At 35.1% G+C, this 24,168-nt stretch overlaps 1 protein-coding gene across 16 annotated transcripts in view; it reads left to right on the top strand.

The window, feature by feature from the left end:
* tsnare1 (T-SNARE Domain Containing 1) overlaps positions 1 to 24,168 on the top strand; it is a 488,539-nt gene that overhangs the window by 129,602 nt on the left and 334,769 nt on the right. For 15 of the 16 annotated variants that reach the window (XM_073926471.1, XM_073926464.1, XM_073926465.1 and 12 more), the window contains 3 exons: positions 16,389 to 16,479; positions 16,671 to 16,745; positions 19,705 to 19,761. In XM_073926471.1, the coding sequence (XP_073782572.1) occupies positions 16,389 to 16,479; positions 16,671 to 16,745; positions 19,705 to 19,761 (223 nt within the window). Of the gene's footprint in view, positions 1 to 16,388; positions 16,480 to 16,670; positions 16,746 to 19,704; positions 20,592 to 20,769; positions 22,391 to 24,168 lie in introns of those variants that run through there. The other variant, XR_012392423.1, reaches the window with a different exon arrangement.

The raw sequence follows: 24,168 nt of genomic DNA, 5'->3' as shown, positions 1-24,168 counted from the left end.
TTTATGTTGTTGATGACAAATTCTGACTCAAGGTTGGATGTGTTGTGCATTCAGAGATGCTCTACTGTATACCTCGATTGTAACAAGTGGTTATTTGAGTTACTGTTGTCTTTCTATCAGCTTAAACCAGTCTGGCTATTCTCCTTTGACCTCTGGCATCAACAAGGCCTTTGCGCCCACAGAACTGCCGCTCACTGGATATTTTCTGTTTTTCAGACGATTGTCTGTAAACCCTAGAGATGGTTGTGCGTGAAAATCCTAGTAGATCAGCAGTTTCTGAAATACGCAGGCCAGCCCAACAGGCACCAACAACCATGCCATGTTCAAAGTCACTTTAATCCCCTTTTTTCCCTTTTCTGATGCTCAGTTTGAACTGCAGCAGATCGTCTTGACCATGTCTAAATGCCTAAATGCATTGAGTTGCTTGCCATGTGAATGGCTGACTAAAAATATTCATTAACAAACAGTACCTAATAAAGTGAGCGGTAGGTGCATATTGGAATTAGAATCATCATATAGAATCATTGCTTTTTAAGGATAATTTATGAGCAGTAACTTAAAACTCTGCGATTGTATTTATTAGATTTATATTGCAATGTTTATATAATAAACCGCAACTGCAGAAATAGGATATGCTATGTACTGATGTTCCAAAGTTTGGCTTTATATCATGATTAAAAATAAATAGTAACAGTGAAGTGAAGAAGATTCTGTTTGAATGTCTTTTGTTTGGTTAGGGTAAGGGTAGGGATTAATTTTACACTTAATAAATAAAGCTTAAATTAATTATGTAACGATAATTAAAACAATATAATCAATAATCATTAGGAATTTTGGATTCACAAAGAAAGATGAAGTATAATGATGACTAATACAATTGCGAGTGACAGCCTTTCTCTCAAGCGTTAACTTGACAACTCAAATCTCCAAGTGTTTGTGTGGTGCGCTGTATTCCCTGAAAAATCACTTGGTTAATTAAATTCGACCCATCTTTGTAATCATAGAAACACACACGCAGCAAAACTAAGTGGATTAATCGTTCACACCCTTTGTTTGTCATTGTGCTCGGTAGAGCATTACACATTCCGCTCTGCTGCGTCCAGCGCTTCTGAGAGACGCTTTCTGCCTTTGGACTGGAGGACACACTGCACCGCCCGTCCTCGTCCCTGTTCATGATTCTCCAGACAGAAGGTGAGCCTTATGCTGAGAAGGCCAAAATTACATTCAAGTCAATGATGGGATAAGTGTCTTAAAGTGCCTTGTTAGGCTAATTAAAAGGTTCCTAAGTTTGGACATCTTGTAGAATAGTTTTACATCTATTCAAGCCCAAAAAACACTTTAATTTTCTCATAATATACATTTCAACACAACTTTTGATAATAAATAAGACCAGAACATTTAAGTGAGACAATGAAATAGTTGTGACAGATTAATGGTGAATTTCCAGTCTTTACTCAAAAATATTAGAATGAGTAAAAGTCAAACTAAGAAAAAAAAGATATTTAAGAAACAAAAAACAATGAATTTGTTTTTGCCAAACCAAAGAAATTAACATAACAAAACCATACTTAAAACAATAATTCACCCCCCAGCCCCCTTGAAAGCTGGAACCCTCACTTCCATATATGTTAAAACACATACTTGGGAAGTCAATGGTTACTTTCCAGCTATCTTCACTATATCTTTTTGTGTGTAACAGAAGACAAACAAATAAAGGTTTGAAACAAGTAAAGGGTGAGTAAATAATGGCATAATTATTTATTTTGGGGGGGTGGGGGTGACTATCTCTTTTTTTAAAGAAAACAGCATCTTTTTGAAATTTAAACAACACAGCCTATGTTCATCCTTGCCTCGAATGCATCTCAACTGTATGAGGGTCTAAGTAGACATTATTCATAGACAACCAGTGAAGAGCTTAGGCTGATATCATGCAAATGTGTTACTAATTTAAGTAGGTTTTGCAAGAAATAAGACTGAAATTACTGACAATTCGTGGCATGCAATTTAGACTTCTTTCTTTTTTGAACTCTTTGATCTTGATGTTTAAAACTTTGCAGTGCCTTTACATTCAGAAACAACTGGAGGGTAAAAAGTAATGTACATAAAAAATACCCTTTGCCATGACAATTCACCCAAAAAGTGTATGGTTTGCACTGTTTGCACTGGTTATTTTGTTTATTTATTTTAATTTATTAGACTACCATGTTATGTACAGTGTCTAATGTTTATTCTCAGTATGCTTGCAAATGTAAAAAATATTTCAGAAGAGCTTTTTTTACAGATTAGACACTTTTCAGTGAGTAATGACTTCAGTTCAGTTTCTTTTTTTTTTTACACACAAATCTATAATGACTTCAGAAGACTCTGAGCATGAGTTTTGTTTTTGGATACTTTTTGTAGTTCCTGAAGCTTGACAGTCTCTAGTCACAATTCATAGACTTCCAATGTATGGGAAAGAGCTGCACCATTTAAAACGTCCTCCTTTGTGTTCAAAGCAAGATAGACAGGGTTTAAACAATGCACTGTATGACTGCGGAAATCATAAGAGAATTGGTGGTTGAAGTAATTATTTTAGGGCCACCATGACAGTTTTTATTATTTTATAGTTTATGCTTTATTCTATTATTTTATAGTTTATTATTTGGTATTTTATTTTATTTGTCACCATGACAACTTTTACAATTTTATTTTATGCTTTTTTATATATAGTTTTATGGTTTATTATTTGATGTTTTATTTCAATTTATTTTATTTCATTTTATTTTATTTTCCACCATGATAACTTTTATTATTTTATTTCATTTTATTTTATTATTTTATAGCTTATTATATGGTGTTTTATTTCATACTATTTTCCACCGTGGTGCCTTTTATTATTTGATTTCATTTTGTTTTATTATTTTATAATTTATAATTTGTAGTTTTATTTTATTTTATTACTTTTTATTTTTATTTGCCACCATGACAACTTTTATTATTTTAATTTGTTTTATTTTATTATTTTATAGTTTATTATTTGGTGTTTTAATTTATTTTATGTCTTGATTTTATTTTAATTATATTTTACTTCATTTTTACTCATTAATAACTTCTCACTCACCTGTCACTCACATGAGATTTCTTTTTATTTAAGAAATTATTGAACTTTCATGTACCTTTCAATAGGGATTAAATAACCAGTACAACTTCTACATGTTAAGTATAAAAATCAGGATTGTTCCTTGTTCTTTAACAGCCCATGTTAGGCATAGTTGCTAGTTAGATAGTATGTTTATTGTAGCTTATCTGTAATTACCTTGTATTGCGATGTTTCAAAAAAACATACCCAGTATCAGACAGTAGTGTTATGATTTGGTAATGCAATATTGGCAGAGGACCAAGCGTCTGCATTATTAATGGTCTGATCTCCAAAGCAAATGCAAAGTTAACTATGCATTATCAGAGCAATCAGAAAATGAACAGATGATTAAAAGCGACTTCTACATCACCTCAAGCTTTCAAGGCAAAACAAGCGCAATTTACTCGCAAACTCATCTAGCTAATTTCACTTCTATTAAAAACTTCACTTAATCAATGTAATGTGAAATCTATTATTCATAAAACCAACATGCCAAATATGCTTAATGAAAAATGCACTATAAAGACCATTAGCCAAATTAAGCCCACTTCTGAAAACTCTTGTGAACGTTCCTTCTCTACGCACACATAACTAATCGGGAGTTTCTCTCTGGCCCTTTTAGGAGTATCATTTTTGAGCCATGGAGAGATATGTATCTGTAACTTTGATTATATTAAGAATCACTGCATGAAGTTTGCCTTACTTGACAGTGTCAGGGTGCTGTCCGTCAACATGACTGATCTGGTATGCGTCATTACCCCAGGTCGGGATCGGTGTTTAATGGCACGTTACGATGGGATAATTGTTTTCTGCTCATTAGCCCTACATTTCCTCGGCTCAGCAGTCAAGTCAACATCGTGGACGCTCAGTTCTCAGGTTTTAGAAGGAGTGCAGGATGGGTAGACCGAAATATTCATCGATGCTCTACTGCTGAAGTGGAGATCTTTCATTAATAGCTGCTGGTGGTGACAGCATATATCTAGGTAGCCTTAATTTTGTTTGCCATGCACTGTTTTTTGATGTGAACTGGGAGAATGAAGCCAGAGTACAAACATGTACAGGATAAACAAGCAGTTCACTGACATGTTAAAGAGATCATGTAGACAAAACAGTTCTTTCATCATACAGTATATTCACCCTCATCAGGTGAATTATGGATATGGCGGAGCACTTTCAGTTTAGCTTAGCATAAATCATTGAATCAGATTAGACCATTAGCATGTCACTCAAATAGTTGAAAAAAGAGTTGATAATATTTATATTTAAAGCTTGACTCGTGTAATATCATTGCATCTGCTGCAATCATGATATTGTGCAAAGTTTCTAGATTATTACTTCAGAATGAAAGGATAGTTCCTAGCGACATGGATGTAAAAAAATAGTAACTTTACATTTTCCGTAGATTTTTAGTATATAATGGAGAACAGTCAGAAGAATCCAACTTTACATAGGAAAATAAAACAGTTTTTGATTAGATTTTTTTTTTGAGAGAGATGCCAATGGTCTAATCCAAATCAATGATTTATGCTATGCGTAACACAGGTTCATTGTGGATGCATACCCTAGTCCACATTTTTGGGAAGCCACAAATATGTACCTGGGGCTTCTTCTGGCTGCATTTTGTCTGTAAAACGAATGCTATGGGACGTTATGAGGCCATCATACCTCTGCATGGACGGCTTTTCCAGTGTTACCAGTTTGCCAAATAGCTTGCCATGTACCTGATGGACTTGAGATGCTGAACAGAGTGGACTATGACAGCAGAGTTCAGAAAACAAAAACAAACAAACAAAATTTAACAATTTTATAAAAAAATTAATAAATATCAGCTTGAAAACGTGGTAAGATCTAAAAATGTGGTAAAATGATGTGGCTGCGACTGCTTTTCTTTTCTAGATCACTTTTAAAAACACTATCGACAGCGAGCTTGTCAGCTGAAATGTATATTTTGGCCTCTGGTGGATTTACGCAAGAAGAGGATGTGCAAATGGCATGTACAAGTGAAATTTCAGATCATCAAAAATGTATACAGGGGCCTGTTGGGGATTTGCAAAAACAAAAACTGCATGAAGATGTACCTTTGGGTATGTGTTTCATGGCTCCAAGAAATATAGGCCTGAGTATGTATCCACAATAAGCTTGGGTTGACTTATGACCCATTTCCACTGACTGGTATGGGACCAGTTAGTACAGGTCACCTTTATCAGGCTTGCGTTTCCACTGCCTAAAGGATACTGTTATTTCAAATATAGAAGTTCACGCAAGCGAATGCGAGCTCCCTGGAGAAAGTAAAACCGCTCGCACTTTTGGACGGCCTCATAAAAAACAAACAAACAAAAAAACAGGATACGGCAGGTTTTGTTCTTTTTGGCCTTATGGCAAGACAACGACAAGGTTTGTTTAAGCTTATGTCAACCATGGTAGTTATTATATGCATAGATCTGCGATGTAATGTCTCGGCTGTGTATTTAAAAACTGCGTTTTTTTGTTTTAATTCTCTGTTTGTGTATGCATGAGTGACGTTTCTCTGTAAACCAATAGCGTTCCGCTGCACGTCTAGCTCCACCTTTTGGTACCATTTTGCTGTATCCTTTGCAAAAGGTACCCAAGAAGTGGTACTGTGGGGTTCGCTTTTAGGTACCTTTTGATAGTGGAAATGGCCGTAAAAGCGAACTGAACTGAACCTTTCCGTACCACTCAGTAGAAACTGGCCATAAAAGTGCTCTCAGATATATATATTTTTTAAAACATGGCTAAACTTAACTGTTTGACTTTAGACGAGTTAAAAAATGAAAGTCTATTTCTACCTATTTCCAAAAACAGTGGAGTGCTCTTTAAAATTTTTTTATTTTTTTATCGAATGTTATTCTGCCATTTTTACCTCTAAACCCTGCTCATTTTCTCTCCCCCATAGTGCTGGTAATTAAAGCCATTGGAATAGTGTTCTGATTTTTATGTATGTGTAGAAGTCTAAATTGCTTCTTTCCTTGAATTTAGTGTTTGTCGAATGTGCTTTTACTCAGGCATTTTAATGCATAGAAGAGGCATAAATGTGTTCTTTCACAGTAATCACAGCTGCTGAAAATGATGTCTCACACACTTGAAAGCAGATTGTTGATTCTCATGCACAGCTGACGAAAAAAAAAAAAAAAACACATGCCATTTTTCATGACAACAGTAAAGCACAATACAGTGCAAGAAAAAAGGTTGACTTTATACTTGGTTATACACACTACCAGCTGATTAACTCTGTATACTCAAAAGACAAGATAAAAAAATAAAAAGAAAGAATATTCACAGGTCCATTCTGTGTAGTTTTACGGCATCTGTTGGATATTATAGGTGTTAGGTTTATATCCCTAGACTTGTTAAACTCACAGGATGAGAGCTTGGTTTATAGAAGGGAAAAAAAAAAAAACAGAGCAGCTTTTATTAGATTATGAATGCCTTCTTGGTGCAATATGATTCATATAAAGTCCAGCATAATGAAGGACATCTCGGTTCACTTGATCTCAGGCTATGTGACCCAGACTGACCTTTTTAACTAACAGAGTAGTCATCATAAATGTGGTCTCATCATTTTTTCACTGCAGCGTTTACAGTGTCCAGTATAATGAAATGAAATAATGTGGCTGTGCAATAACGGAGCCCTGTTTTAAACCCTGTACTGTGTATACATTACATTCTAATATAATGTAATATTACAATTTTAAGTATAATTTTTATAAACAGTAAACAAATACATTTGATTTATTTAATAATATTTATGTGAGTAATTGTTTTGGCATTTTTTGCAATAATATGTTTATTTAAATAAAAAAAAAACTATTAGAACAGGCTGTAAATATAGTATGTCTGAGAAACGACATGAGCAGCAAAGTGAGGAAGTGATGCGAGAAATGCAATGAAACACCTTGCGAAATAATAAAAACAATGTGTTCCTTGCACTAAATAAAAACCCTCAAAGTAAACACAGCGTGACCTCAGCACATCACACATCTGAGGGAGAGAAGCAGCTTTTGCGTCACTTTCACAAGTCTCTCTGGGTTACATTTTGATTTGGCCTCCAGGTTTCCAGTCAAGATTTGATATGATATTTTGTATGTTTCAGGTTTTGCAAGACAGTAAGGATCTATAAAGTGTTTTACTTGAGTCTGTCAAGTTGTGTGGAGGATAGGAGAACTGCAGGGAGAGAACAGGGTTGGCTAGGGCACTTTTTTGTTTTAGTAAATATTTCTCTGAGTAGGATTTCTTAAATGTTTTAATACATCTAACAGTTTTAATTGGACAGAATTTCTACTTTCTATCCTGCGGTTATGATAAAAAATGTGCGTTATCACACACATATAACATTTGCATTAGTTTATATCTCAAATACTTTTTTTAGAATATTGAGATAAATTGTAATTGTAAGAATTTCTTTTAATCTGACTTCTAATGTTTCACTCACTTTTTTTTTTAGAATATTGAGATAAACTGTAATTGTAAGAATTTCTTTTAATCTGACTTCTAATGTTTCACTCACTGGCCACTTTATTAGGTACACCTTACTAGTACTGGGTTTGACCCCTTTTGCCTTTAGAAATGCCTTAATCCTTCGTGGCATAGATTCAACAAGGTACTGGAAAGAGATTTCAGAGATTTTTGTCATGACATGAAAGCACCATGCAGTTGCTGCAGATTTGTTGGTTTCAAATCCATGATGCTAATCTCTTGGTCCACCATATCCTAAAGGTGCTCTATTGGATTGAGATCTGGTAACAGTGGAGGCCATTTGAGTAGAGTGAACTCATTGTCATGTTCAAGAAACCAGTCTGAGATGATTCAGGCTTTATGACATGGTGGGTTATCGTGCTGGATTTAGCCATCAGAAGATGGGTACACTGTGGTTATAAAGGGATGGTGAAGGTCAGCAACAATACTCAGGTATGGTGTGGCGTTGACACAATGCTGAATTGGTACTAATGGGCTCGAGCTGTTGTGTGTTCAGAGATACTCTTCTGCATACTTTGGTTGTAACGAGTGGTTATTTGAGTTACTGTTGCCTATCAGCTGGAACAAGTCTGGTCATTCTCCTCTGACCTTTGGCATTAACACGGCATTTGTGCGCACAGAACCTCTGCTCACTGAATATTTCCTCTTTCTCAGACTATTTATTATTATTGATAATTGTGTGTGAAAATCCCAATAGATCAGTGCCATGCCACGTTCAAAATCACCTTTATTCCCCACTCTGATGCTCGGTTTGATCTTCAGCAGATAATCATAACCATGTCTACATGCATTGTCAAATGTATTAAGTTGCTGCCATGTGATTGGATAATTGGAATTTGCCTTAACAAGCTGTTGATACCTAATAAAGTGGCCGGTGAGTGTATATCTTAGTTCTGACATTGAATTTATGTAAATCTCAATTTATTATTTTTATTTCTCAGACTTAAATTATCCGTTTTTATTCTGAATTACACCTTCCTTCTGAATTCAAAGTTTTGACTTTTTGTGATTCTAAATAGATATGGGCTGACAATTCTAAATATAATTGTGTTTTCATGTTTTGCATTCACATTTTATTTCTTTCCTGCTTGTCAACTGGCAATCACATAGTAACTTTTTTTAGAATATTTCTAACTTTTCAAACTTTTTACTTCTGTCATTTTGCGTACGTCTCAATTATTTTTTCTTTCTCAGACTTTCTAAATTATTTATTCTAATTATTCTGAATAATGAGTTGCAACTCTCTGAATTATAAGGTTAAACCTTTGAATTATCACCTTTTTTTGTCATTTTGTGATTCTAAAGGGATATAAGCTGAAAATTAAAAAAAATCATTATAGTTTTAGCTCAGAGTTATATCTGTGACTTAATTATCTATTTTTATAGGGGTTGCAATGCTATTTCTTAAAAGAGATTTTAGAACTGGAGTATTATTATATTGCAAACAGAAAAAAACATCCCTCAACATTGTGAGATAAACATTTGAATTGTAAGAAAAAAGGGTCAGTTTCCCTTTTTGATTCAAATTAAATTCTATAGCTCATTGGCATCATCCCAAGTAAATGACCAATACAGCATGTAGTTATTTCATTTCGGCCTTCTTATTTTTTAATTCCTTATAGATTCAGTTGTAGAGTTTCATCTACAATAGCCGCCCACGTCTACTGAATAACCATCTCAGACCCCCTCAGGGCTCCAGGCTGAAGATGACCAAACTAGTCAAACAGGGAGATTCAGATTCAGCTCCACCGACTCAACAGACACGAAACATGCTAAATGCAGACCATGACTAAACAGCGTTTGGGGAAATAAACTGCTGGTCTTTGAATATGTTGGATGAGTAATAACAGAACTTCTCCACCGCTGCGTGTCGACCCTTGAGATTGTGTAGGCCATATTGAGTTTTCGCATGTTACTGTTGAGGGAACACAGGAAGCAATAATTGAGGGCGTATTGAAGGTGTTCAGTGGATCACAGTAAGCAGTATAATGAGCTTGAGTCATGGTCGCTTCTAAGGGCTTTATCTGTACAACTACTGTGACTAAACCGGCAGATTATTGTGGAGTTATAAAGCGATTTACTTTATAGCAGTTTTATTCATGTATTCATGACGAACAGCAATAGGATCTCTGATCAGAGGTCTATTTTCCTTTTTATTTGGGGGCGGGGGTGGAGGGGGGTTATCTTCAATGGACTTCGTCTTAGTTTTTAAGATATGCACATTGTTCCTACAGGTCAATTTCTGGAATATGGTGGATTTTTTTTAAAGGTCTATATTATATTGAAAGTCAGGGAGTTTTATATACTTATTTTAGTTAGTTAGTTAGTTAGTTAGTTAGTTAGTTAGTTTGTTAGTTAGTTAGTTAGTTAGTTAGTTAGTTAGTTAGTCAGTTATTCCTACATTTCTTATGCATTTTGGAACACAATACGGCCTGATGCTGACAATTGGAAGGTGTATGATAAAGGATATCTCTTATCATTGACAATCATGATATCCGTATTCAGTACTCTTTCTTTGTGTGTACTATCAATGCTCTTTAGTTTTATTCCCAACAACTTACTAGCTGTTGTTACCACCTTCCCCAGTGACCTCTTCTAGGCGTCAGAAGCATTTCTATATCAACAGATCACATAAAATGTTGCAATACTTTTGATAAAAGCACTATAAAACATGATCAACAATGTGTTGTCAACATAAAAAAAACAATTCTTCTATCCAAGTTATAGGAACAACAAATAATATCTTGACTTCTAGTTAATCATTCGGTATCAGAAGTGGTTTATTTGAAATGCAAAGGTAAATGGGCATATCCACTAGCAAGGTGAGCCACATATTATTTATCGTCTGTTCATGTTTCTCTGTTCATTTCTCTTTCACACGCATGCAGTGACTCAAATAACGTAATAAAGTCAACTGGAAAGGCAAAGAAAGTGTTCATGCATGACTCTCAGAGTTTATCAAGATTCTTTGGATTCATCTTCAATGTCGTCTCCATCTTACCCCAGGCATGCTCAATAATGTTCATTGTTGGTGACTGGGCTGGCCAATCTTGAAGCACTTTGACCTTCCTTGTTTTCAGGAACTTTGTTCTGGAGGCTGAAGTATGAGATGGAGCACTCTCCAGCTGAAGAATTTGCCCTCATCTGTGGTTTGTAATGTAATGGGCAACACAAATGTCTTGATACCTCAGGCTGTTGATGTTTTCATCCACTCTGCAGATCTTTTGCACACCCACATACTGAATTTAACCCCAAACTATAATTTTTCCTTCACCAAATTTGACTGATTTCTGTGAGAATCGTCTGTCCATGAGTGTTCCAATAGATCTTTTGCAGTATTTGTGATGACTGAAATTCAGTTTAACAGATGATTCAGAAAAATCTACCTTCTGCCACTTTTCCAAATGATCAACTAGCAGTCAAGTTATTATTTGTTGCTCTTATAACTGGGATCAATGACAAGACTTTTATCAGGTAGTGTGGTACTGTAATTACTGAGGTATCAAGCAGCATAAGTTGTTTGTTTTGCTAAAAATGAAAACTGAAGTGAGTGAGCCTGGAAGTCTTGACACATTTGAGTTACTGTACAATGACCGTGCTGCACATGAAACAAATAAGATGAATAGGTTATGGATATTCTGCTTTATAGTCAGTGAAAATCAGGAAAAAGTCCGGCAATTTGAATTAGAGTGGGAACCCTGGTGCAAAGTAAATTCTTTGGTCTCTCCTTCATTTTTTTTTTCTCCTCCCCCCGCCCCTGATAGCCTTTTCTGTGTCTGTTCTGTGCTGAATATTATTCAGATCTTTCTGAATTTCACAGAGGACAGTTATGTTCACTTATCTCAGGCACCAGGTTAACTAGCACTAATGTCACATTGGCGGCGGCGTAACACGTATGCAAATGATTCCATGCTGACCTTTTGTCTGTGCCTCAGATGATGCTGTGTTGGTGCATGTGATGTATGTGATTTTAAATCTGTGATTTTAAAGCTTCTTTAAGGAATAGTTCACTTTTAATTGAAAAGTCTCCCTTTGCTAATTTGCCATGTTGTTTCTGACCATTATGACTCCCTTAAGATGTTTTTCATATTTTCCCTACTATATGTATTGACCATGTCAACACTTTAGATTCATACTGATAAACTTGGATGATAACACACACACACACACACACACACACACACACACACATATATATATATATATATATATATATATATATATATATATATATATATATATATATATATATATATATATGTGTGTGTGTGTGTGTGTGTGTGTGTGTGTGTATGTGCAGAAAAAGATCAATTTGGATATTTATTAGCCTGATTATATAAAACACAAACAAATACTGTGGATGACTTATTTTATTTTTAACAAGGACTTCCGAATTCCGAATTTATTACAAAGCACTGCAGTGTTTGGCTGTTCTGTGCCTGTCTAAAACAATTAGTAAAATAATCCACCAAAGTGTGTATTCCATACAAGCTGAATTGTCAGTTCTTGTCACGTGACTCATGGTGCAGTCCTGTTGTAAAAAAAATAACATGATTGAAGATTGAAGAAGAACCCAGTCCAGGAGACTCAATCAAGCAGAAGAATTTCTTTATTGAGACGGGTTGGTAAATCTGCAGTCATACAGCGTCTTCAAGAAGTCCACGAGTCTCAGCATTATACTCAACAACAAAGCCGAAATGCGGATTTATAAGATGCCGGCGTTTCCTCCTACTGTTGCCTCACTTTCCTGCCGCTCGCCATGTTAAAGTGTGGAATGATGGTTAAGCACCCCCTAACTTTAGAGCATAGTGATTGAATATTTACTTGCGAAGAACAATTTCCTCATCTGAGCTCTCAGACTTACAGGCACACACAAACAGTCAATTCGGAAAGAAACAAAATGCACATAAATTATGTAAATGTAAAATCGAAAAAAATGCAATTCATAAGTTGCATAAAAATGCTGTAACGGACGGTTCAATATTATATTGAGAATTGTGGCATTCCTAATATAATATGTGTTTAGTCTATGAGTCTATTTAGTCATTGACATTCAACATTTTATTGTTTTTTATTGTAAGTACAATCACCAATTTCTGCATGCAAAATTTGGCATCCATTTTTTGTCAACAAATTAAACAACATAATTAATGAAAATATAATAATGATTCTACTACTTTACAGGTCAATAAAATTAATTTTTTTGGTCTGTTTCTCAAACAAAGTCATTGTAATTGCATGCACACACAAAAAGTTATAAATGATACAAGTTTGAGACGGTATGAGAGTGAATTTTCAGTTTGGAGTGAGCTATTCTTTTTATACTCAGCTGGGTTTAGAGTGAAGTGATGACTTGTCAGCGGCAGATTTATCAGCTATTAATTCGGCACTCCTGGGAATGACCTGCTGCTACATCCAACAAGGCACTATCAACTGTGCCCTAAATCCCAACACCTGCCTATTTAGCAATACCAGCGGGGATTTTCAAGTGAACAGAATTGGAGGGCAGAAAAAAATTACAGTTTTTTTTTTTTAAACTTTAGTAATAATTCTAATACCTTTCCAGGCAATTTTCGAACACGGCCTATCCTGAAATCTGAAGTCTATGCATGTAGAACTGTCGAGAAGTGAATCATTGCTCACATTCAGCCTTGAAAAGGACTGATCATGTTAAAAAAAGTAGCTAAAGTCAGGTTTTATGGTTGAACTGCTCAGCCGCGCTGTCCTTTTCTCTGGCGTGTGATTAGAACGTTCACTGTGGACCTCAGCCTTTTTTGTTCACACAGCACGCCTGCTCCTGCCGCTATTGTTACAGGTGCTTTTCCGCTCGACTGGTCTCGTTTCTCTCTGGTGGACGGCGAATGACAGTGACATGCCCCTACCCATAACCAATGCCAGGAGATGTTTCTGCCTGACGCCTTTCTCCTCGTTTCCTTCCTCGCTTTTTAAATCAATATTTGAGTGGGAGGTGAACCCACGTTCACTGCTGCATATCTCTAGGGAGCAGGAGGAACTCTGGCCGGTGGTCTTGGTTTGGGTTTTAAAGGATGGGATCAGACGGTGCGGTGGCACAGACACTAAATCAATGGCCTTATCCAAACCCCTCGCTCCGCTTGAGGTGAAAACGGAATTTCTATCAGGAGATTATATTTGTTCATGAGCTTCTGACCCGTTGGCCCCTTTTTCCCCTCTCTATCTTTTCCATCCAGTTCAGAACTGCAAATAACATACTATAGTGAAGCTCGGGTTTTCGACGTGTTGAATTCTCTCACTTTTGGGCCACAGTTCTTCCCTTTTCACCTCGATTCCAGAGATGGATTATGACTTTGACATACCCATGGCACAAATGTCTCTGGGGCCCTTCACACAGGATGCATTGTAGCGTTAAAAAGGCTAGACGGAGCACGACGGAAGTGAAGCGAAGGCGTGTTTATGGGTGCATGAAATCCCATACAGCGTTCATCCCACCTCCAGATTGATTTGATTGGTCAGTGGCTCAAAATGGACTTTGATTCATTGTGCAGCATGTCAAAGGTTTACCTTGCTGATGCACCTTAAAAGGATGATTTGCCCAAACATGACAGTTTGCTAGTAATTTACTCATCTTTAAGCCATTTCAATTTATTCTACTGTCACTTAAGAGTCAAAATAACATATACAGGAAAAATGAAATTATTATTTATTGTTCCTGATGGTTTATCTATATTTTATGAAGCAAATGATCAATATTTGGAAGAAACTGAACATTATTTACTACATTATTATCTTTAATCCAAATCATCAGCAAACAGTGCTAGGCATGTTTATGACATTCATGGTATAATAACTGTTTGTTTACTCATAATGATTATGTTTAAGGATTTGCTTTTTAATGTTCAGTCAACATTTTAGGCTTTTTTGAAAATTGATGATGAAAATTGAAAACAAAAATTGATGTTGCCTTTTGATAAACTGAGATTGACGTAGCTAAAATTGAGTTTTGAAACCAAGTCAATTTCTAAGTGGGTCTTCATTATTGAAATGTTTTGATATCAAAATAATTGTGTAAATGACTGGTGGAAATATTAATTTGTCCTGAATTACGGAAACTAATATTTTTCGTATTCTTTAGTTTTTCAACCCAATTAAAACATAATAATTGGATTATTTTATTACTTCAATATCAGTATTGGTATCTGTGATTACACAAAAATTAAAGTAATGGTTTTGGAAAAAGTGATTGGTGCAGGATTACTCATAAATCACAAAACCAACACTGCAGACATGCCAGGTTTGTCTGGTTTCTAGTCAAACTATCTAAACTATCTTTAATTTGTAAGCATTGCTTTGTATTAGAAAATAAAATAGATACAAAATTTGGTAAGTTTTGCTTAAAAAAAGCAGAATGATACTTAATAACTTAACCCAATGGTCAATAAGTTAGCTTGTTTTAAGGAAAAAGCAGGCAATATTTTTCACTTATCTAGAAAATCTTTGAGATCTAGAAAATGTGAATATTTGTACAAAAAAAGACAAGAAACTGTATTTCTTAGTGAAGGCTTGCCAATAACTGCTAGTTTTACACATTTGCCCATAATTATTAAGTCACATGGACTTAAGTCACAAGAAATGTGATTTCAGCTCAGTTTCGAGAACATCATAAAAAGTTTAACTGGACTTATTTTGATGAGCAATTGGATGGATTTTCTTGCAACGACTTGGCAACAATAGCAGCGTTTTCATCCAATGAGTCAAAGAGTACAAACTTGTCAATTACTGATTACCTGTGGCCTAACATCCAAAGTAGTTTACTGCGGTAGGAGAAGCTGCATGAATCTTTTCTTTATTTAATAAATTACTTGTGCCTCAGAAGACAAATGCTGACATGCAATGAACCCGTGGTGGCACTTGAAGGCGTGAAATGCAGAGCACAGACGCTCTTGATTCTGGAGTTCATTATTAATATAATAACACAATACAATACAATATTTTTTTTTCATCACATGATCTATGACTTTTTAATGTGCATACTGGAATTTGTTCAGCAAAAGTGTTCCCATTGTAGTTTAAGCACATCTTTTCTATTGAATAGAACGTTTATTCTACTCAGTTATGTGTATAGGTTTTTTATGAGCATTTTTAAAACTTTTACACATCTTGGCGTTTCCATCAACCCTTTTTTATGCACAAATCTAAATCGCACATAATACTAGGTGGATGGAAACAGAGCTACTGTAGTCTATTAAACATGAACGGTTTCTGTGATTCCTCATTGGCCTGGAGCCCTGTGCATTGGTCTTGTCCTTCAAACAGTTTCCCTTCCTTCACTTTTATTTGTGCAGTCATAAATATCATCTTCTGTATGCAGTCTTGATTTCATCAGCTCTGTTAATGCATTCTCTACAGCAAACCTCTTTTTGTGGCGTGCTACCTTTCCTCCGTTTGATTTTGCTGTCTCTGTACACAACATCTAATCCTTTGCTTTTCCTTCGGGGTGGCAGATTGACTTCTGCCTGGAGCCTAAAGCCTGCCTGACATCCTCTGAGCTCTGCAGCCACAAAACACAGTCCCTCACTGCACAATGTTGTTCCTCTGTCGCGCAGTCATTAATATTGATTTGGTTAATTGGTTGAGCTTAATCCATCCAATAGGGCTGTAAACCTAACCCAGCTTGGAGAGCGTTGCACCTTGGGATTGTTGATGAATTGTTTTGAGTCATTTTCTGTGGTTTGTAAAGCATGATTACCAATCTTTTCACCTTTTTCTCTCTCTCTATCCTCTTCTCTCTCTCTTTCAGGCATTCCACACAGCAGCAGACCAATAAAGTCATAACAAGCACAAGCCAACTTGTTAAACAACTCACTGACATCATCAGCGGATCCTCACGGGTAAAAGTCGTGACTTTAAATCTGCCATTTTTCTTTGTTTATTGGAACTGTGGTCTTGGTATATGTGTGTATATACAGTGATGTTGGCTTTATCTGAACAATAAATAAATAAATGTTGTCATGTTGAAATTATAGTGTTGATATTGACCGAGTATTCATTTTAAAAGCCATGCCATTTTGTTTCCCCACAGCAAGACAGGCTCCGTCTGACGAGACTCAAAACAGAGCTGTCAGATTCTGTCCAGCGATATGGAGAACTGCAGAAGGTACAGTACACATGAAACACATATATACTTGCTGCTTGTAATGTATGTGCGCAGCAATTATAATTGCATCTATAATATGCTTATGAAATGACATTTAATAAATGTAACTATTGCTGCCAACACATTAAAGGATCTATTTTAATGATATACTGTAGGGTCAAAGACTAAAGCGCATGACGCAATTGCATTAAGGGCATGTCCAAATTCACTTTTGCTATTTTAAAAACAGAAAAATACGCTTTGCATATTGTCTAACAGGGTTGTGCTTATTCTCTTCATAAGTTTTGGGTGTGTTTTGAGCATAATGTGCATTAAACCAATCAGAGTCTCATCTCCCATTCCCTTTAAGAGTCAGTTGCGTCATGCCAAGGTGCATCTGCTACTTACATGACGGACTTTGTAAGTGTAAAAACTGAACGCTTCACTTGCAAGAAAATGAGAGTTAAAGAGACCATCTGCATCGCAAGGAGAATGAGCCTCCTCTTTTATTAATCAGGGGTCACCACAGCAGACTGAAACGCCAACTTATCCAGCATATGTTTTACGCAGAGGATGCCCTTCCAGCTGCAACCCATCACTGGAAAACACCCATACATTCTCATTACTACGAACAATTTTAGCTTACCCAATTCACCTATACGGTAGGAAACCCACGCGAACAAGGGGATAACATGCAAACTCCACTCAGAAATGCCAACTGACCCAGCCTAGGCTCTACCCAGCAACCTTCTTGCTGTGATGCGACAGCGCTACCCACTGCGCCACCGCGTCACCCAATTGTAATATTCTTATTTGAAATTTTGAAAACTGTAGTTAAAATAAATTTAATTTCAATGCATTTAATACAAACTGTGATTACATCTATCAAAATAATATAAAATATGTGTGTATTATTATTTCAAATATAAAGAATACTGCATAACGAATAGACTTAGATGAATAAAAATGTAATTCAAATTAATATGACTCATTTTTAATTTGACATTTGAATTAACGAATGAATGAACAAACTAATAAAATATAATTAAATTTAAACATGATAAAATATGTACATATAACATATATATATATATATATATATATATATATATATATATATATATACTATACTATACTATATACTACATATTATATATATATATATATATATATATATATATATATATATATATATATATATATATATATATATATATATATATATATATATACATTTATTCATTCATTTTCTTTTTGGCTTAGTCCCTTTATTAATCTGGAGTTGCCAAAGCATATCCAGCATATGTTTTACGCAGCAGATGCCCTTCCAGCTGCAACCCATAACTGGGAAACACCCACACACTCTCATTCACACACATTCACCACAGACAATTTAAGCTTACCCAATTCACGGCCACGTTTTTTTTTTTAACTGTGCAGAGTTGTAGCTGCTTTACTGGGCCTACAACACTACTGTATTTCAATACTGCTCATTTTGGTGGTACTTGGAGAGACATTTTTTTTCTGAGGTGGTACTTGATGAAAAAAATTTGAGAACCACTGTTCTAGACAAAACACTAACTGTGTGCAAATACTGCAAAAAGACTTTTACTTACACTAACCGAACAACGAATATGATGCACATAAATCATCAGCAGAGTGAAAAACTACTGTCACAGATTTCTATACGCTAAAAAACTAAATAAGCCAAATCAACCAAACCGGATGATTTGCAGCTCCAACGAGTGCTACGGAGATCACAGGGTGCATCAGTGTTTTCATAGCAAAAGCTTGAAGATGTTTTTCAGACTAAAAAAGAAAGTTGTTCTGTTACAGAAGCAGGAACAGTATTAGATGATTTTTGCCCTCTCCTTTTCAAACTAGTTTATGCATATTTTAATAATTTGTTTATTATTACTGAATATTAAAAATTGTTCAAGATTATTTCTTCTTAAGTGTATCACACTGATACTCATTAATTCAATTTCTTTTCGGCTTAGTCCCTTTACTAATCAGGGGTCGCCACAGCAGAATGAAACGCCAACTTATCTAGCACACGTGTTATACAGCGGATGCCCTTCCAGCCACAGCCCAACACCGGGAAACACCCACACACTCTTGCACACTCCATATACACTACGGCCAATTTAGCTTACCCAATTCAACTGTAACACATGTCTTTGGATTGTGGGGAAACCGGAGCACCTAGAGGAAACCCACGCAAACAAGGGGAGAACATGCAAACTCCACACAGAAACGCCAACTGACCCAGCTAAGGCTCGAACCTGCGACCTTCTTGCTGTGAGGGATTGTACTACCCACTGCACCACTGTGCTGCCTAATTAATTATACAAGTAATATTAATTATTTACCTTTATAATTATGTTCAACTCCTGTTTCTATGCTACAGTATAATTAGTCATTTTAGAATCATTTTTTAAGCTAGTTTTGACCACCTCTGTACACACTGCTCTCTGATTTAGAAACAGTTTACCTCTCCACACTAGTCATTTCAGTCCCCAATGAAAGAGTTTTTTTCATCAGCAGGGTACATTGTAAATGTGCAAAGACCTCGACTTATGCTAGAGTCAGGTGAATCATTGCATCCTTAGTCTTTAGTGACAGTAAGCATCTGCAGAATCATTTGATGGTCTTCAACTGCATCATAATTACCCAGAAACACCCTACTCAAAATAGGTATATGTTTTTTCTTTTGCAAAATTAAATAATTGCACTTTTTTCTGACCAACAAATATCCCTGTTGTGAATTTGCTGAACAAGTGTCATCACAGTAACTTATGATCTTTGAAATTTATTGTTAAAGGAATCCCCTACAGAACGTTTGCTGCTCATTCGTGCAGCAAAAACATAAACCAGTGAATAAAGAATCCACTAAACTTCTTTTTTTTTCTCAGCTGCTGTCACACGTCTGGCTTTATTTGCATATTAATGTCATTTTTTCCCCTCTCTTCTCTGACAGAAAATTGCTGATCGTTCGAGGGCCCTGCTTCCTCCTGCACAAAAGGACAGAAAACAGGTGAGTGGGCTTCAGTATCTCAGAGTCCAGAGAGAATCCACTTCTTCCTCTTTGTTCTTTGGTGAGCTTCCCCACATCCCTGTGACAGTAAGATAAAGAGTGTGACTGCGTGTGTGATTGCGCGTGGATGAGGAGCTCTTTGATGCTTCGCTTTTCTCACCACTTCATTTTCTAGCAGGTCAGATATTGAATGTCCAAGCTTGCTGTCACTTAGAAACCTCAACCCTCATTTTTTATTTTGTTAGGATTCAGTGTGTTTGTGGTAGTCTAGTTTTGGCAGAGAGGAGGGGGTCGGAGATTGAGGCTGGAAGGAATACAGATTCGCAAGAGGCGATATGTGGCTTAACTCCATCATGTCCCTGTGAAAAACGCTTTTAGAAGGTGTTTACACAACACTGTTTTCAACTGTAAAGGAAAATATTTTATGCGTCTTGACTATTAATTTGCATAATTGTTTTGCTGAACTGAAAATAAAAACTTGATACTGAGAAAAAATATCCAAAGTTTAGTACATTGTCACAGTATACACTAAACTTTATAAATCAACTAAGCAAAAAATTGTCTTCATCCATTTAATTGTTCATTCATTCATTCATTCATTCATTCATTCATTTACACAGAGCTAGGGCTGGACTGTATCATGCTCATGTATCATCCACATTTTCATTTCAGCAAATCAAGCGATCACAGGCAATGTCATAGTGATTATTGGATGCAAAAGACTTTTTTTGTTTATTTATTTATTTTTAATTTGCTGAGCTACAGCATGTCAAGCACATTTGGTGTATTAGGTTATAAGGAGTCGCCTTAGCAAACTTAAAAAAAACTTAGCCCTATGGTCAATCTGTGTTTTTTAAAACACAGTTGGGTTTAGAAAAGGGTTTTGGTGGGGTGATCGATAGGTTGGTTGGTCAGTCAGTCAGTGAGTCAACAGCGGCCTCTGGTGGATTTACATGAGAAGAGCAGGCACGAATGGCACTTGCGAGAGACATTTGAGATCTCAGAAAGCATACACATCGGCCTCTGGTGGATTTGCGAGAACAAAAACTGTAAAAAAAAAAAAAAAAAAAACGTAGCTCCTGGGAAGAATTTTGCTCTCTCCAGAAATGTATATAGGGACACGAAATCAGAAGAAGCATGGCTTGCATAACTACGTTCATAAAAAATACAAATAAATTCAAATAGGAAATATTTGGTTGACTGATGATTTGTTAAAAATTTTGTCTTACTTGCAAGAGATGCTGGTGATTTTTCCAGTTTTGACAATTAAATATCCAGTTATTTTGTTTGCAAAAAGTTATTTTCTATATTTTTTAATGAATCTTGTCCTTTACATTAAAATCAAAATGTTACCCTTTTTTTACAAAATGACTTTAATTTCAAGCAATTTAGGCTTTGATTTCACTTTGAAGTATTTAACAAATGACCACAAATTGTTTAGAATAGAAAACTGCTCTTTTATTAGAAAAAGGACATTTGATAGTTAAGAGTATATTTAAAGTACAAATGATAACACTACTATGAAGGGGAAAAAAATGATAATAAAATAATCACTCAATAATCAAAATCGTGGTAAATTGCTCAATTAATCAAGGTTTTGATTTTAGGTCATATCGTCCAGCCCTACACAGACCCAGGGAGATACTTTATATATTGTATTTTAGTTAATTTCTCTGAAACCGTACAATGTCAAATATTTAAATCTGGATGTCCTTCACAAAGAAAATGTTGATAGTGTACCAGATGTTTGAAAGTTTCTCTATAAATGTTTCCTCTTCTTGGTTTTTAAAAATAGCTGTAATTTAATGGCTAAATTTAACATTCTCACGGAAAACATGATACTATTTCTAATCATCAATTAAATCTGACATTTTTAAAAGTGTTTGTCATAAATCACTTAAAATCATCATAGGGTTTCTCAAATCAAAATACATGGTGATTCAAAAAGAATACCACAACTTACATGATGGAACCTTGGGTAAATAATCAATATGTAGAGTACTTAACAATGTTTTTCAAAACTTCAGAGATTCCTTAAATCAACAACAGAAAGAGCTTAGCTCTCCTTTTCTTCTTTACAGAGTTCCCGATTTTCAAAGTTCTTGAATCACACTGTGTATGACTTTCTGCCATGAAACAGGATATCGGTTTCATACATGTAGTGCACACCAGTACTAAAATTGTACTAAAAAAGTTTCTCAGACACAACTGATAAAAGGGGAAATTATACTTTATCATTTATTATTGTTCATTTTATTATTTCTGTTATGGAAATCCTGCCAATTATTATTGCATTATTGCATTTTTTTCCATATCATGTTACCACAATACTGCTTTAAAATGTAACAAAAATGCAAATACAGTGTATAAATGTGCAAGGGGAAAAACCCTCTTATGTCCATTTTCAGACAAACATTACTGCAGAAAGTAAAATATTATGCCAAATAATTCTGTTATATATTTCAAAGGAAATCTTATATAGAAAATCCTGCAACCTAAAAAAATGTTAATTTATTTTTGCATATATATAAGTAGGCATAGTGTGGCTTTTCATAAGGCAAATCAATAGCATGATTATATTATTGATATAATAAATGTATGTCAATGGATACTAACCCTTTAAAGAGTGAAAAAAAAAAAAAAACCCCAAGTTAAAACCAAAAAGACAAGTTCTATCTGGTTCAAGTAACCAATTCTTCAAGTAGCTTTAAATGAATTCCTTTTAGAATACCATAAGTATGATTGAGGTTTTAGTTTCAGGTTTCAGGATTCATTAATAATGTATTAATTTATCTTATTGATTTGAAACGATATTAGAGTGAGCACATGATGGCACTTTTAATTAACTTTCTCTTTAAGCTGCATGTTTAAATGGGTAAGATGACAAATCTAAAAACCACACAATTCACCTTTTTGTGTGTTTCTTAGGGCAGGCTTTTATCCCAGTTGTTTTAGTCTTTTAGGAGCTCAACAGTGTCTGCATTTACTTTTATTATACGCTATTAGAAAAAAGGTACTATAGCTATCACCAAGGCAGTACCTTTTCAACATGTGCACCCTATTTAACCCATATTAGTACCTTAAAGTGCACCTAAATTGTGCATTTTAGTACCTTTGAAAAGATAATGGCCGGGTAAAAGCTGTTGTATAGAAAAGACTGTCGGCACCTTACATGAAATTGTTCTCCGTGCTTCAAAGAAAGCCATATAGAGTTCTAGCGACACAAGACCGAGAAAATTATGACAGAATTGTCTACCAAGAAAATGGTACAAAATCGTACAAAAAGAAAACATTTTGAGTAGAAGAAACAAGATGTCTCAAGAATGACCACCGATGACAGTTTTCAGTGATGTTTGTTCTTATTTGAGGAGTTTCAGTTGATGAAATGCCCTAAAACTGCCATCTTTTTTTTAAGATTCTATCAAACTTCAATTTTCAGTTCAGCTGAGGTGGCTCAAGGATGCACTGATGATTGAAAGCGTTGACTGAACGATAGGAATTGTGTTCAATATTACCTGGCGCGCAGCAGCAGCTCAGATTGGCTCAGCTGGTATGTGACTATAGCACATACGAACGCAGTATCGGGTCTGTTAAAACCCTCTGTTATTCTGTTCCCTTCACTCCTGTCGTTCTCTTGAGATGCTGCTTTTATGTGAGTCTCTGTCACCTGTGGCTGTGTCTCTGATCTTCCTGTCTTCTTCCACAATCCCCTCTGGAAACACCCGAGCGGAGCAATCAAACAAGGATGTGTAGTTGTAATATGAACAGCAAGAACACATCCAAAACAAACAACCCACCGAGTTGTTAGTCAGGAGTGAGATTGTATTTAGGAGTTGTTTGATCTGCCTGAACATTTTTTTTTTCTGCCGTGCTCAAAAGAGAACAGGTTTGTTATCAAAAATGGCAATCTGATTACAGATACAGCAACATGATTCCTGAATGTTACTTGTTATGGATTAATTTCCCTTTGTGTTTATTAAAAAAGGATAACATTACACTGTTTGCCTAATGGAATAACTAAATAAGTTGATTATAGATAATGTGTCATTTTTATTTTTAAATCTATTTTTTATGATATTTTTTATGATATTATTCTAATGCTTATTATACTATTAAATTATTAAAACAAACGTATTCCTGACTTTTTTATTTATTTATTTATTTATTTATTTATTTATTTATTTATTTATTTATTTATTTATTTACTTATTTATTTACTTATTTATTTTTATTAATGTCACATTTCATATATTGCAAGTTTGACTTAAATTTATGATGTTAAATTTAGTTTGATGATTAGCCGAAGCAGAAACAGACTTTCTTAGACTGGGTACTTTGAAATGAAATGAAATGAAATGAAATTAAATTAAATTAAATTAAATTAAATTAAATTAAATTAAATTAAAT

The sequence above is a fragment of the Danio rerio genome, chromosome 16 (genome assembly GCF_049306965.1).
Source record: "Danio rerio strain Tuebingen ecotype United States chromosome 16, GRCz12tu, whole genome shotgun sequence".
NCBI lineage: Eukaryota > Metazoa > Chordata > Actinopteri > Cypriniformes > Danionidae > Danio > Danio rerio.
The sequence above is the reverse complement of the archived record's forward strand: the minus strand, read 5'-3'. Positions and strand labels throughout refer to the sequence as shown.